At 36.5% G+C, this 17,492-nt stretch overlaps 1 protein-coding gene across 1 annotated transcript in view; it reads right to left on the reverse strand.

Annotated features, from left to right (window-relative positions):
- Positions 1–3,385: 3,385 nt before the first annotated feature.
- SAMSN1 (SAM domain, SH3 domain and nuclear localization signals 1) overlaps positions 3,386–17,492 on the reverse strand; it is a 111,930-nt gene continuing 97,823 nt past the window's right edge. Inside the window, 2 exon segments of the mRNA XM_074333509.1 lie at positions 3,386–4,505; positions 15,334–15,484. Of these exon segments, the coding sequence (XP_074189610.1) occupies positions 4,303–4,505; positions 15,334–15,484 (354 nt within the window). The 3' untranslated portion in view covers positions 3,386–4,302.

Here is a 17,492-nt window from a genome sequence, read left to right on the forward strand (position 1 = left end):
TGAGGATTTTTTCCATTTACTTGGAATAAAATGTCACTAACCATGCATACCATCACAACATACTTGAATTTGTATATAGGGATATCCTTGGGATCAGAATAATCATTGCATCGCAGAATGGTTTTACAACCTTTCTATACTGAAAGACTCAGCTGGTTCCAGTGAAGAGGCTATGGGGAGATTCTAATACAGATTATCTGATCCAAAAGACTTTTGTTGCCATAGTCTTGGGCAGCATACATGTTCCCTATCTAAATATAGTTAAGTGAATAAATAAATGAATGAGACTATTACTCTCATCAGGTTTCAACCTAGAAACACAAAGCCAGTGTGATTAACTGTAAACATTAAAAAGTCAACCCTCTCACCAACTCCACATCCATTCTTAAAAGGCTCAGACTCATGTCTCTTTCCCAGTCAAAACCAGCAAAAGGCCTAAGTAACCTCACCTACTTCACAACCTTGGATGAACTAAGTTCTACTTTTCCACTCTTTATCCAGCTTGCCATGGTCAAGAGAAAAACCTGAGAAAGGTGAGGCTAGGGCTGCAGGGACCCAGGAGGTACAGGCAGCAGCCCTCCCTCATGGTGGTATATACTTCTGCCACAAAGGTGTCCCTTGCAGTATTGTGCTCTAGGATGGGGCCACCCTTCCAGCACCTTGAACGTCGTGGTATCTCCACTCTCCTCCCTGCTTCCCTCTTTGGCAGGAATCTCTTCCTCTGCTTCAATCTCCTCAAGGCCTCTGCAGCACTTCTGCTCAAAAACATTTCCCTGAATCCTTGATAGAGTACCCGATCTTCATTTTGAAGAGACTGGAGTTGTGGCTGAGTATGCTTCAGAGGCGATTTTGCCCACTTTACAATCAAGTAATTTTTTAGATGCTTCCTAACCTACAATTTCCTGGTATCTTCATAAAAAAATCTATACTCTCTTGACCTCCCTGTGGCAGCAGGTTGATTACAGTTTAAAAATTATGGTCAGTGGCTGTGCTGTGTCCAACAAGTCCCTGGAAGAATCTGTTTGGGTTGGTAGCCATAGCAGGAGTGGGGCCACGACCATGAGGGGCACAGCACGTTAAAGCCTGAAACTGAAACAGCACTTCCTGCTGTGGAGGGGGAAGGACAGAAGTAAGCATGTGCTCTACTCCTGACCGGGGCTCTGCATTTGGGACTAAATCTCATGGATCTGGACAAACACATTGAAGATTAACTATGCAGTATTGTTTCACAGCATCTAAAGTGACACTTTGTGTTTCCTAATTTTTCCTAAGGTATTATATTTTATTTATTAAAAATAAAAATTTCGATCACTATAAGTTGAGTACATTGATTTCAACATATAGTATGTGTTATGTGGGAATCATCATTATATTCAATGCAGTCCAGCAAACATTCCTAAATGCCCCCTCTGTATCCAGAGTAATATTTGTCATCAGAGGTTAAGGATGCGAAACAAAATAATCTCTGCCACAAGGAGGTCACAATCTTGTGGAAGGGCAAGTGTCATACAAAAGGTAAAGTACAATATGATAAGTGCTATAATCAACAGAGGTACAAATTGCTATGGAAACCCAAAGAGCACACCAGAGGATCGCTTCTCGGCCTTTTGGCTAAGATCAAGTGTAGCACACCAGAGGAAATCATGGAAGGGCTTCACAGAGTGAGTGACTTTTGTGAGCCTTAAAATGGAAAACAGGGAGGCTTCCAGATGTAGAAAATAGCAGGAAAAATTCCAGGAAAATGAATAGCATAAGAAAAGTCACAAAGGGAATAGTGAATTCATGAAATTGCAAGTAGATTGTTATGGCTAGAGAGTGCAAAGTGAGAGGTGTGAGAAGAAATACGTGACTCCTAAGGTATGTTAAGGAAAAAAAAGGTTGGGAAGGAACACATGTATCCTGGAAGAAGGATCAAATAGTATACTAAAGACAATGAAGAGCCATCAACAAATTTCAAGCTGGGAAGCACATGGTTTGATTTGTGTGTTGGAAAGATCTTTCTGGAGGCTGTGTGGAGAATGGATTATGAGGGAGGACACCAGCAGAACAGAAGTCAGTTGGAAAGCTATTGCACTATTTCACATGTGAAGTCATGAGGTTACAAATTGAGACAGCAACCAGGGGAATGGCTAGAAAGCCATAAATATGAAAACATTTCTAGAGGCAGGATCAATAGGGCTTGATTACTCATTGAATCTGTATGAAGAGGATACGTGTGAGATGAAGTGAGATGATTTTCTGCTTTGGGTAACTGGCTGGGTGTTGGTACTATTAAAGAGAGGCAGATTAGGAACAAAAAGAAGAGGCAAATTTGTAGAGAAAATCAAGGATTTGGATATGTTGAGGTGAAGCTTCTTGGAGTGCTATGGACTGAACTGTGCCCTGATCCCCAATTTATATGTTGAAGCGCTAACCCCCAATGTATGGTATTTAGAGATAGGTCCTTTGAGAAATAATTGGGTTTAGATGAGGTCATGAGGGTGGGGCCCTCATGGTGTTATTATTGCCCTTATAAGAAGAAACACCAGAAAGCTTCTATCTCTCTGTGCCATGTGAGGACACAGTAACATGGCTACCTGCAAACCAGGAAATGAGCTCTCACCAGAACCTAACCATACTGGCACCCTGATCTTGGACTCCTAGCGTCTAGAACTGTAAGAAAATAAATTTCTGTTGTTTAAGCCGCCAAGCTGTGGTATTTTGTTATGGCAGGTTGAGCTAATACATAGAAGTATTGAGGAAGTTGGATAACACACATCTGGGGTTCAGAAGACAGACTGAGGTGAGGTAATTGATATATATATATATATATATATATATATATATATATATATATGTATATGTACATGTAAACGTGTACACGGAGTTGATGTCATGATGGAGGATGATTTACGGCACACTTTAAAATACACCTTCTCTCAACCGTAGCTGACACCCGACTGACTGCACCGAATAAGTTGAAACTTGTCACACATTATTACTAAGGTTCGATGTGATGCTTCCTGTTTTGAAGATCCCTGCCTTTCCGTTGGATGTCACTCGGCAGCAGCATTCACTGTATTATGTGATCACAATGGAAAGGCTCTGTGTCACACACTGTTTCTGGTATGGCAATTTCTGTCAAATAAAAACATTATAGTGTGTCCTCATCCACCTTATTCACCGGATCTGGCACCGTGTAACTTCTGGCTCTTTCCCAAAGTCAAAATGATTTAGGACATCGAGGCAGTCACAACAGCGCAACTAGACACTCACAAAAGAGGACTTCCAGAACTGCTTCAGAAAGTGGCAAGAACGATGGGATAAGTGTGTTTGAAGTGAGGGGGAGTATTTTGAGGGGGATAAATGGCAATATGTCTTTACTGTAATAATTTCTTTAAAGAAATTAAACATTAACCATATTTATTGATCACACTTGTACACATACACACACATATATACATATATATAAATCTAAATATAAGTATACATGGTCAGACAATTAAGTTCATGAGATTTCCACCGTGCGCTTACACAGTATATAAGGACTTGTCTGGTAGGAGAAATTTTGTTTGAAGGTCTAATATGAAAACACCTTAAGTAACATTGGTCTGGAAAATACCAAATGCACATAGTTCTTCTTATTATTAAAATTAGAGCATTTCAAAATTAAAAATATTTTCACTTAAACATGAAACATCTGTGCATTATTAAAATTAGTTTTACTAAATCAGAATTGGCAATATATTATCTATATGTTTATACCAGATAACACTGAAGAAATCAACAGCAAAATATTACTAAAACTCCACTGTAGATCTGGATAAAATGTCTCCAGTGTTAACTTGCACTTTCCCAGTAAGTATAAAAATGAGTGTAAATGCTTCTTGGACAGTTGGTTAAACAGACACTTGCTTCACGACTATTTATTCAACAACATACACAAATTCAAACCTGGCAGGTATGAAAAAAAAACAGGAGTTTTTTGTTTGTTTGTTTCTTTGATTTTTGTAGAATTTATCATTTTGCACTTATAAAATAAAGCCAAATAAAATTATGTCGCACATACAGATTTATACGATAGCTTTTCTAACACAGGCAGATGAAATATTAACATGTAAGATTTAAAATAATAAATATACAAATTATTTACAATACTTGGGAACGTTAACGATAAGAACTTTAATGTACAGTCCTTCAGATTCAAACATTTTAACTTTAAGTTGCATCTGAGAATAGTTTTCTTCCTCTCCTATTTGATCTTTAAGCTCAAGAAGAGTTAAAATGAAATGCATCTGTAGATACAGAGATGTGAGAGTGTGTTCAGTCACTTGTTTCTGTGATAGTAATCTTCTGTACCATGTCAGGAAGATTTTCAGGCTCCAGGTCTTCTTTGCCGTTATCGGAATTTCCTGATGAGATGTAACAACCAGAGTCCCTCGGGCAGTCATCTAGCTGTGACTTATTTGAGGAGATGTCTGGGCTTAAGGATGGAGGCTCAGTTTCGTTTTCTTGCTCTTGGATAGCTGCAAATGGAAAAGGGGCAGCAGTTAGGCAAAGCCGAGGAGAGTTTTATTCATATACTCATTCATCTTCGAGCTATTTTAACTCTTCCAACCTCGATGTCATTACAATAGAAACTTCTGTAAGTAAATGATACAGTTGTTTACTATAAAAGAGATATTCACACTGAAACATTCAAGCCACTGTTTTCTCAGAAGTCAAAGTCTGCTCTTTGTTATTCACTGGCAGTTTCATGGAAGCCATGTGAACTGCTTGCACAAGCAAAGATCAATATGGACTCTCATTTTACATTAATGATAAGTTGCCAAAGAAAGCAGATTGTATCCACAGTGTGACTGATGCCTTGTCCAAATACTCCTTGGTAATATGAGAAAGTAATATGAGAAAAAGTAATTTGTAGTTTAAATGTACAATCCACATCAACAGTTATCTTTGTGATCAATTCTAGAATCATGACAATGTGGATTAACAAATAAAAGATCACTATGGGCAACAACGTATAGCAGGACTTCAATTACTTGGAATTTAATAAAACGTAAAAGTATTTAGGATTTTCCTAGGTTTGCATTCATCAGAAAAGTAGACATAGAAACCAGGTGGCTTTTAGGTAGTAAAACACCACTATTTTCATCAAATCTGCCTTGTTTAGTTTGTTTTCTATATCTTTGTTTGCAGTTCTGAATAACAATCATTTATGTTCAGTTTGGTTATTATATCATCACAGCAGTATTCTAGATTCAACTGGCATTTTCTTAGAAAAAAAATAATATTAGTGATGTAACCAAAGGTACTTCCACAGAACCTAAGTAGCCCGATAAAGTTTTACTCTTCTCAAGAATTCTTTAGCATCAACATTCTTTTCGTGAGTGTGAACTTTCTTTCTTTGCCTTCCCTGACTCCAGTATATGGGAGTTTCTCTGCATTATGATACGGGTTCCTCAGAGAGCAGATGGATCTTGGAGCCCAAACCCCTCAACTGCTTCAGCATGTTTTGTTCTTTTCCCTTCGAACTTCGGAGCTTACCCCACTATGGACATTTGAATAGCCCACTTTGGAAGAACCAAATACAGACATTTCAGGGTGGCACAAGACCTCTGCCTTCAGAGGCTGTGTATGTCATCCCATTCCAGTCAGGAGAAAGTGAGCCCCAACTTCAAAATCCTTGGGAGAAGGAAACGGTATGATTTTCCTCAATAGACTCTTATAATGCTAAATAACTTATCTTTAGGAAATCTGCCCTTTATCCTATCTACACATCTTAAATGCATTTTCTAAGCTCCAGATTTCTTGCCAATATTAGTTTATGGTTCATTGTGTATCCAATTGTTACCACCCTCTCCACTCCCCCACCCCTCACCCCAGCTAACCCCCCCTCCTGCCCCCATTACAAGAGAGAATTGAGCCCTGTCGCCCTAAGGCATCCTTGTATTTAATGAATTAACTTCTCTTCCATGTTTCTAGAATGGTACTAGTAATACAACATCCGTGGAGGAATTGAAAAAAGATAAATTATTTTCCGTATTCTGTGGTTTAGATGAGGAATACAGGTTGAGAAAGGCTGGATAAAAATGATAGAAATCATTTCTTAGTCTACTCATCCTCGAAATGAATCATAACAATCTGTTTAACCTTTCCCTCAAAGCTTTTATTTGCAATAATGAAACCACAATGATGCCATTTTCTGAATCTTCTCCATGTTTGCCACAACTTTAACTATGGATTCAATTATCAGGTGTTTAAATCTAGTGATATTACAACTAGTTCTAGATATCAGGAGCTTTAATTTTAATATGTACCTATTGTGATTGCTTTTTAAAATTTTAGCTACTATGAAGCATTTTCTCTGTATTAGTCATAGCGACCTTTATGTTTGGGGAAATACTTAATATTCACTAGTCTTTATGAATATCCAGCAATCACTTTTGTTTCCAAGCCCTCTTTTATGTGTGTGTAAAAAGGCAGCTCTAAAATGGGACCTTATTCTCTGAGGCAAAAGCTTTCTGTCCTGCCTCTGCTTGTCTGTCTTATTGCCACTGAAATGAAATGAGCCATCTCCATTTTCCACCTGTTTCTGGAAAAGGCCAGAGGAATTAGTCCTTCTGTATGCTTCCTGCCACATCAGCAGTGACCACCATACTGGGAGTGTGATCCTCTCAGAATGGTTGTGGGGATAAGGCCATATTTCTCCAGATTGTATTTGAGCCTATCACCTCAACACAAAATTAAAATTGCTGAGCTAATTCCCTTCAGGCTGACATCTAAACAGGACTTGGCATAATAAAATTGCTCCCAATATCATGTTCTGTTTAAGTTGATTACTGATTGTGGGGCTGTCTTCAAGATACAAAACGTAGGCTGAAAGAACTCTGATTTCCAAAATTAGCTCTTTTCCTTTCAAAAAATAAGTACTTAGCCTGTTATTTTATCCTCAGCAGCCACTATACATTCATCTGAAAATCTGACTTTAACAGGGAATGTCATTTTTTAATATTAGTAATAAAAATGTATTTGTTTTTATTCTCATCTAAGAAACATTATATCGCATTCTCTAAATTCTAGGAATTGGTTTGTTTTAAATACAGGTTATTTATTGCATAAACCTTTCATCTGCAATTTTGACGGAAAAAGGAAATAGTTTCTCAGTAGGAAAGTTATGTAGCACAGTAATTCACAGAACAGCAGTACTTTGCTAAATGATTTCCTAGTGTAACGGAAACATGACTATGCCTCTTCAAGTGCTTCCCACCAACCTTTCGATAATTTCAGGCAGGTGATCAGCTGGAGACCCTGAACAGTAACTATGAAAAGAAAAGGCAGGCCATCATGTTATATTATGGAAATGAAAGCTGTATAGTATTCTGTTTCTGTATTTTGAGGGTCAAGACTTTCCTTTTTTTGATTTTTTGTTTTTTTTTCATCCTGACACTGATGAATTAGGGATCGGCACAAACCTAATACTTGTGCTGTGGGTGGTTTGTCCAGCAAAGGGGATGAATGCACAGTAATGCATCCATACTTTCTTTTTCAGTCATTTAGGCCCTTCACATGACCATAAGTAAAGCTAACTGACCTACCTAGAAATCGAAACTATAACCTTCATCCCATGGTCCAATCTTCTGACCTAACCAGGCATGTAACATTGGAATAAGAAAGAGTTTGCCTCCAAAATTAGACTTGTCATAGAATAGCTGAGTGTGTCTTTTTTTATACCAAAATATTTCTGATAATACGTTAAGTTAAAAAAAAATCAGTATATACAATTTATATAGTCTATTATAATATTAACTAAAAACATATACATATAATATGCAAATGAAGGTATTAAAATTTTAGATAGATTTCCTCTGTATTTCTCAGAGCATCTATGTTTTATATTTTATTTTAATAAAAATAAAAAAAATTAAAATGGTACAAATTTTCAAGCAAGCCCTGAATGGTTTGCAAATATCTGAAAGGCTGTACGTTTTCAAATCTGAGTATATTGGAAGATTATTAAATAATTTGAATAGGGATGTCTTTTTTGCTGCCAGCTAACAAGAAGCAGAATAGGAAGCCGAGAAAGCAGCCCCAAACCATTCTGTATTCTCCGTAATGAAACTAGAACAATTGTGATAAGAAAAAATGTTATTTAGGAAATATTTGTCATCAAGAGCTAATCTGAATATTAAAATATTTTATTCTTATCCATTTTTTATGGACTTGTATAAAGCTCATGGTTCCACATTTCAAGATAGTCATCGATGGAGATAAAAAGTGGCATGGTGATTAAAACAAAAGATAGCTAATATAATTATTCATAAAATAATTATATTGAGTTATGACATTTAATTAATTAGGTATAGGCAATCTCAATTACACTAAAAGTGAAGGAAGCTTTAAGGAAATCAAATTAGATCCTAATTCTGGGGAAAAGTTTTCATGCCCTAAGGAGAGAAATATGTCCTATAGTCACATGTTAGAAAGTTAAGGATTCAATAAAAATGTAAACTACTAGTTTTTGCTTGACTTTCCCAGGTTTCTGTATCCATATTCTAGATTTTGACTTTACTCTCGTATTTGCCTTATGTACGAAGCGTCTATTTTTTTTTTCTTGGAAGTAGTACTATAAAATAATGCATCCTGGAAGGCATAGGAAAATGTCTGGCCAATGAAAGTGCCCAGTGAACAATTTTTATTTTATAAAAAGAATGTGATGTTTAGATTAACTAAAGGAAATATGAACTAAAGAAGATCAAATAAGGAATTTTGTTGGAATTCAAATGAAATCTCTCAGCTCTTTGAGTTATTCTGAACAGGTTTACTCTAGCCTATTGCCATCTCCAACGAGGAAAACCCAGGGATCTTCATTGTGAGGCAAGACCTCAGCCTCACATTGTAGCTCCCTTTGAGTCACTCAGACCAAAACTCAGGCCTTCTCCAGGTAACTATGGCTGTATTTATTTTTGTCCAGAGGCAGAATTGTCCATGGAGATAACATGGCAGAACTCTTAGGTACTTCCGATTTCATTTCAAGCACATCCTTAAATCACCCGAACCCTTTAATTTTCTACTTATAGTGACTCTTTGGTGTTAATTTCATTTGAATACTAACCTACCCTTTGGAAAAACAACAACAACAAAAGAAAAACAAAAATCCCTTCATCAAAAACCAACCAGTTGCCTTTGTTTTCCTTAGGCCGTGAGAGAATATGGAGTTGAAATGACTCTCCCTCTTTTTGTTCATTACTCTTGGTATCTCGGCATTATATAGTCTACCCTCTAATGAGAAGTGTGCTGGGGAGTAAATCTTCTTACTCACACAGACAGCACCCTCTGCTTGTACCGTGCTGGGTGTTTCAGTCAGGGCCAGGGCAGTCGTTCAAGATCACAGACACTCAGCACCACCACCAACAGCACCACTACGCCGCCACACTGTCTGACCAGGCCTCCCATGGAAGCCTTTCGTCCCAGGAAATACTTACTAGTTGAGATGTTGTCTTCTTGGATTGACTACTTTGGTAATGACCAAATAAGATGAAAAACTATCAGTTTATATTGCTTAATTAAGGACCTTGGGAAACCAATTTCGTATTTCTTATAGGTTAAATTCATGCTATTTACTTGATATGGTAAAAAATTACCCTAATTTCATTATTTTAAAAATTATTATTTGACAAAAATAGGATCTCCCTGCATATTACTGATCGACAATTTACTTTTACCATTTAGTACGTTTTGGACATCTTCTCATGTCAGTATGCATTTCATTCTCTTCACATCTTCATACTATTTTATTGTTTTCATGTATTTTAATTTATTTAACAAATTAATTAATGATGGAAGTCCACGTTAGTTTTAGTTTTTAAAATGATTAGTAATTAATTTAGCTATTTTTTTTTATGGATTGGTATGTTGAAGTTAAATTCGTAGAAAGTGGAATATCTGGATATAAAAGTAAGTACATTTCAAACTTTTGATAGTTTATACATTATTGCCCTCTAGAAATGTACTCATTTACATTCTAGCACATATATATGTGTGGGTGGTTAACACAGGCATCAAAGATATCTTGACATCACACACAAAGACCCACCTGCCTGTTAATAAAACTTTTATGCCTGAGGTGGGATAGCAGGGAACTTTCAAGTGTTATAACCAGAAAAAAGTCTTGCTTCCTCTTTGGAAATCCCTTCACTCCCTCACTCTACATTTATTCATTCCACAAGCATTTGTTAACAATCCCCTTAAGGCAAAGCACAGAACTAGGGGCTTTGGAAAGGTGCATGGAGGATTCAGTCTTGTTTGGCCAGGGTAATTATTACAAAGGCCGTGCCCAATCCACAATCACAATGCAATATAAAAACAAGTGCAGGAGTGCCCTCCACATATGAGCAGTGCACGAATGTGGAAGTGACAGAGAACTGAGGTGAAAATTCTGTAAACTCCTTCTCGGAATAATTCTGTGGTAGAAGAGTAAAAACGTTTATATTGCATTTTATTGTTTCCTTGTATTACATAAAATATGGCATCTATCATACATTAAAACTTAGGGGTAAAACCAGAAAGAAATCTGAAGAAATTTAATTGCATACGACCAAATATCTACGACTAGAAACAGCAATTAAATCCATATTTATAAATACAGAAACGTAAAATACTTATATGTCTTCTCTACTCTGTGTATGTGGATGGGTAGCATATCATTTCTCAAAAGATGCATGAACGTTTCTGGAATCTAGATTCAAATCATATGGCAAGGGGGTTGGAAACACCAGGTATGCATGTCAGGGGCTAGGGCACCAGGCTACCCTGGCACGTTATCAGCCAACTGCTGGACTGCTGCTTGGCATGACTATAAATCTCCCTGCTGGCAGCTCGTGTTCCAGGCTCCTGGCTGGGTCTTGCCATTTGCCCTGCCTCGGTTTGGGCAGGTAGGCAGGCAGGAAGGCACAACTGGGGATAGTTTGAGCAATAAGGGGCTGCTGTGACCACAGTTAGTGCCAACGGCCTGGCACACGGCCGACCCTTCCCCCTTCCTCCCCCCTGAGCACTGCAAACGTTGCAGGTACCTAAAATACGTACAGATACTAGTACAGTTTGTTTGTTCAGTTACTGAGCTGCTGGTTGCTTTTTTTTTTTTTTTCCCCCCAGTTTAAAATTTAATTATTCCTGTGCTAAAGGGAAAACAAGATATTTCCATCACCCATTTTCCCCAAGGACAATAGTACACATTCTTATAGACACACTTTTAAGACACATCAAAGTGTTTCTAAATGTGGGAAAAGAGGAACAAGTTCAGAATAAAGAGAAAATGTTTACTATTAACAGCAGTTTACTTATTCTAAAGAGACATTTCTCCGCAAGGCAAAAGGGTCTGGAAGGTTGTGTTTACGGAACAACACACACACACACACACACACACACACACACACACACACACACGCACAAATGTATACTCTCCTTTTTACTTGCTGGGAATCTTTATTCTAAGTAAATAGACCATTTTAAAATTCTTATGATAAATACAGAAATCCTAATATGCACAAAATAAACAGATTCTGCTCTTTTGCTCCTTCAAGAACCGAGTCTCCCCCCAATTTTTCTTCTTCTAATCTTATCTAGATTCCTAGCTGAGGGAGCCAGTGACCTAATTCTGCTCAGTTCTAAAGCCACACAGGAGCACATTCAGAGCATCTCTGTACTGGTCTTGCTGGGATGGCAGAACCCCAAAGTCGTTCTCTTCCTCTAGAGGCAATCCTGTGATCAGCTCTAACACGACTTGCCAGCCCTTCTATCAGCTTGCTGGAGAAGCGTTTTACCTCCTGTCAAGCAGTGACCTGAAAAGTTTGATGGGGTTTACATTTTCAAGGTCAAAGTTGGTACGTTGTTATCTATTTTGCCCTAAGAGAAAAGGAAAATTGCTTGCTCTAAGTCTTCAATTTCTGTTTTTGTTCCTGTCCCATTCTCCACCCTCTTGGACCTGTTAGATGTATTAAAGGGTCACCTGGGGGTTGTGGACCTTCCTATATTATCTCTAAATTTTAAATCTTGTCCTCAAAGCAGGTGCCCACTCTGCTCCATTTTTTTTTATATTGAATGACTAGCAAAGCAAAACTTTCCAGTTCCCAACCTAGGAAGCAATGAAGCTCTAAACTAAGAATTTATTGACGTTCCCAAACTGACATTATTCAGTGATCAAAATAAAATGCATAGGTAAAAGCCTGGCCAATTTGCATATCCCATTCTTCTACACACACACACACACAAAAAAAAAAAAACTAACTATTTTTAACCTATGACTATGACATGCATTTGTTTTTAATGATGTCTTAGTTTTATATAACCATCTATTCAAGGTCTTTATCATTCAAGGTATGTGAAGGTTGTGCATTTAATCTTTAGCATGGTTGTAGAAGATATGATTCACAGAGTAGAGAATAGATAAAAATAAGCACGCAGCAGCATGAAGCCGAATCATCAGTACTCTACATCTTATCAGCAAATAGAAGTCATTCTTCTTTATTTCTTGAGCAAAGCAGTTTCATAGAAGATAAATAGCTTTCAGTCAAAGTAGCATAACATGCAATATGCATCTTTTTGACATGTATATTCTAATAGTACTTTAGACCATAAGATTAAAATAAGAAAAAACATCTCTGGGTTGTGAGTTGACAACAGACACTGGTTGAATCTGCATTTTTTCCATTTTTCATCTCCCAGAATTTGGATCGGTGTGTATACGTTTGTACATTACTGGCTACTGTTAAATGACCTACTTCTAGCGACCTTCAAGTATAGTTTTCTAAACTTTTATAAGGGAAACAATTTGGGGAATTTGTACTTTTTTATATCAAACACTGAATGTCGCATCATGCTTTGGAGATACTGTATTTTGTTTTCAGAGAGCTGGATATAATAGAATGTGTTTCTAATATCTAGATTTAGGAAGGAGTCTCGGTTCCAGATAAGTGGCCTTGAGATAGCTACTTATGTACTCTAATTTTAGTTTCCCATCTTGCAAAGGAAGAATTTGGGTCAGATGGTTTTTAAAAATTACACCTAGTTCTAATATGTTCTCATTTACAAATCATTATTTTTTTTATTAACATAGAAAGTAGATGGATGATGAGGGGTTGGAATGAAGAAATTAAGTGGACACCTTCAGTGGCCCCAGCTTTTGGCACTGGATTGAGCTTCCCTTTGTGGGGCCCTGCTGAAAACTGTTTCATAGCTGAAAGCTCTGCTTGCTCAGCCTCTAAGTCCCCTTATACTCACAAATCCTGTTGCAATGAAAGGTAGCCTTGCACTTTTCAGGGATTCAAGGCTGTTGCAAGGTTTCCATTCTCACATAAATGTTAACTTCCATTTTCTGAGATGGAAAACTGAACTGAAGCTCTTGAGAAGATTGGCAAAGTAGTAGAAAATTTCAATTTTCAAATATTCACTGTTCTTTTCAGATTCACCAGTTTGTATGTGGGGAAGAAAGAACTTAGGTTTTTATAGCAGCCTGTCTTTGATTAAAACTCCAGCTCTGCTACTTATCTGTTTGGCCTCATTGAAATTCATTTCTGAAATATTTCCTTATCTATAAAAAGGGCAAAATATCTCCATGGATGGTATTGTAGAAGAAAAGCAATTATATACAAGTCTTCAAAAAACATTCAGTCTCCTCCTCCCCTCTATTTCAGCATCAAATTATTTTGGAGACTATTGACAATGATACTGAACATTATCAACTACAGGAAAGGCACAGAATCCATTTCTTAGTCTCATGTTGCATAGTAAGGAGACATGTTTTGAAATAATAAGATGTAAGGAACATTTTTACCTGAAAGATATTGCTACATCAATTTACATTGATCAGTTTTGTTTGGGCTTGTACTGTTGAGTACATTGGCTACTTAAGTTTGACCTTTGCCTCTGGGACCCCATCCCCTCTTTTGCATCTCCTAGCCTCCACAGCTTGCAAGAATGCATATAAACACCTAGTCCTAAGAATGACATCAATTCTGCAGGTGTGAAATTAGTTGTACCTGTGAAAGCTCTTTGAAAAGGATGAAGAGCTATGCAAACTCAAGACAGAAAGTAAGAAGAAAGTGAGGAACAGTTTTTAAAAAGAAATTAATTCCTACTAGATAAAAGGTTAGTGTATAACAAACATGCAATGTGCAACTGTGCCCATTTTGTGGGGGCATATGAGAGAGGATATAGGGAAGCCCGCAAAAGAATAGTCAAGAGGCCTGGGTTCTAAGTACAACTTTCCTCCTTACTTTCCGTCTGGCTTGTTATTTGTAGGGTTAGAAAGTATAGCACAGCATCGCCAACACTGGTTCTAGCTCTCCAATTCGCTAGGTATATGAGTTTGGACAAGTTACTTGTCTTCTCAGTTTCTCATAAAAGTGGGGACAGTGCTATTTAGCTCACAGTTGCAGAGAGCATTAAACAAGGTAATAAATGTGAAGACCTTGGCTCAAAGTATTACTCAGAGAGCATGTTCAAAATAAGCAGTTAATGATCATTATTAATACTACTTTTGGAAGAAAAAATTGGATTAGATGATCTAAAGTCTTTTTCATCTTTAAAATTAGACACCCCCCCACTCCTTTTTCTAACAAAACATTCCTTGCAGATCTTGGCACACCCTAAACTCAGGGCTCTGGGAGCCTGACCAGATTTAGTAAGAAGAGTGTTCAGATTTGGCAATGGTAAAAACAAAAGCTGTCTTTCCTTTATAAACCCAGTTGGTGGAGGCTGTATTAGTCCACAAGTGAATCTGCGTGTATTACTCCATCTTAAGTTTTATACTTACAAATATAGAGAACCATCTCAGAGAAGAAAATTGAGTGCTGGATATTTTTGCAAGCTATGATAACATTTTGAAGGAATATTATAAACACATACAAGATTGAGTATATGGTAATGAAGTGAATTTCCCTGTGTGGCACAAGGGCTCATTAGCTTAGAGACATGTTCTGTGCTGTGCCACAGAAGTCGCGTGTGACATTTCTCACTAATGGCTCATGCTGTCACTAAATATTTGTCTCTAACTCCCTCAGCCTTTGGGAACGCAGACATTCACTTGTGTGTAAATTAATAGCTCTGCAGAGTCTAAGAGAGGTACCCAGAAAAGTCCTTTCAATTTCTGGGTCCAATAAGGAAAAAAGGTCCTCTCCTTAATTATATATTTGATCAGAGTTATTTTCTCCAAATATATAAGAAAATACTTATTTTATGGGAAAGGATGCTTTATGTGATTCTTAACAAATACAACCGGGACTTTGTTTTTGATTTTACTATGTACATTAAACTGTGATTATCGGCTAGGGAAGAAGAATAGGTATACAGACTTACTTTCTTCATCAAGGAGATTTTCAGCAGCTGATAGTAATCTCATCCTGTCTTCTGGCTTTTTAATGTTTAATTCAATGAGATGACTCTCTTTTATATCCTTTAAATCTTCTACAGTCTCGTAACCGTTGAGCAAAAGTGTTGATGTGTATTCCTGTGTGGGAGAAAAATATGTATAATGTAAACTAGTCAGATTCAAATATTTTATTTTTAGTTCTCTTTAGATTTAACGAAAATATAGATGTGCATATGGAAATCAAAGGTGCCAATAGAACTTCTGCTTAACTTTATTTTCCTTCACTAGTTTTCCACATATGAACTCTAGGGCATTTAAAAGAGTATGCTATATAATTCTGACCTATGGAAAGACAAAAGTAAAAAAGAAATAATCACCTTAAGCTATACAATGCTAAATCATGGATCGATTAAATAGCTGGATCATTCATCTCATTTAGAATTTGTTCACTTCTCAAATAGCTAAATTAACAAAGCTACGGTGTCCTTAAGTCTGTCAATAAAATAACCGCTAATAGAGTATATTACAGTAATACTTTTGAATCTACATCTGTTCTTGTTTGCTTGATTGAAAAAAAAACACAAAACAGCTATCCTCATTAACTTCTTGGAGTAGGTTAGAAAATGAATTTGAAACAGATCAAACTTATATGAAAAAGTAGACTTAGCATTTTGGTCATAAACCTAAGGAAGCCAAGACTTTCTATTTAATTAAAAGCTTTTATTAAGCTTTTACAAAAGCATTGTTGTTGGGGAAAGTATTATTTTCTATTTTCAGCATTTATATCTTATCCGTTGTTTTCATCAAGATATACAAGTCTAAAACTTATAGGCTTCTGATTTCAAAGTCTGTATGTTATTTATATAACCTCTGTTCTCCCTAACAGAATAAAAATTCAAAATTGAGTTGAATGCTTTTCAACTTCCTCAAAAATTTCTCCCATTTTACTGATCATTATTTCAATGTCTTTATTTCAGTTACTAAAATTAAATAAGAGGAAGTATAAACATTTTAACTAATCAGGAAGAACTTATTAGCAGCCATTTATGCAAAAAAAAAAAAAAAAAGAGTAGCAATTATTTTAAAAATAATGTATCCTAGAAGGAACACGGAATTAGAACAGAGAAAACCAAAATTCCCATTCTGACTTAACAATCTAACTGTGGGTTCTTAAGTAAGCTGTTTCACTTCCTTAGAACTTGGTTTTCTCATAGGTCATGGAACAAACAAGTAGAGGAGGCAGAATTCAAACTTGTACTTCCTCCAAGACGTGCCCTATTTGGGGGCACCAGGAGTAATGTAGGAAGGCCTAGATAGTGTGTTGACAGACAAGAGTATAACTAGATAATTCAGGACAAACAATTAAGGAAAGTTTAATTGGCTAATGGCTTAATGAATTTTGAAAACTCTCAAAGTAGTACTGTGTTAATTTAAAAAATGGATTACAAAACAGTAAATTGAGTGAGGTTAAGTATACTGTAAGTTAAATGTTGCTAATATAACGAGAAAATAATTGGATTATAAATATAGAGAATACAGTTTCCTTAACACAATTACACTGGCTTAAGGATCACTATTTCCTAACAAATTACTTTTAAATTAATTATATTTAGTTATCTTCACTTGACTTGCTTTTGATCTCTGATCTATAAAAAATATAAATTTCTTTTCATTTTTCCCTTCATTTCTCTGGATATTTTTAAAAACTGGTTTTTTTTATTAGCTTCAAGTGTACAAAGCAACATCATAGTTAGACGTTTACACCCCTCAGAAGGTGATAACCCCCCTGCCCCAAGCTTCTACCCCCCTGACATTTTATATACTTGTTACAATACCATTGACTATCTTTATGCTATACTCCACCTCCACTTCCGTGTCTAGTTGACATACAATATTATTCTACTTCAGCTTCAGTTGTACAATGCACTGGTCATGCATCTACACAGTCTATGAAGTGGGATTTTTATCTTCACTCTTCATATTCTCTGCATCATTCTCATTTACATGCCTGTTTTTTTTGGGGGTTTTTTTGAGTCTTTTCCTAAGTATTTTTCATTTTTCATTGCATTTTCTCAACATTAATCCTACTGTCATGGCTAAGTACCATTAGAGTTTAGTTAAGATCTGTCCTTGCATAATAAAAGTA

Source organism: Rhinolophus sinicus, linkage group LG01 (genome assembly GCF_036562045.2).
Source record: "Rhinolophus sinicus isolate RSC01 linkage group LG01, ASM3656204v1, whole genome shotgun sequence".
NCBI lineage: Eukaryota > Metazoa > Chordata > Mammalia > Chiroptera > Rhinolophidae > Rhinolophus > Rhinolophus sinicus.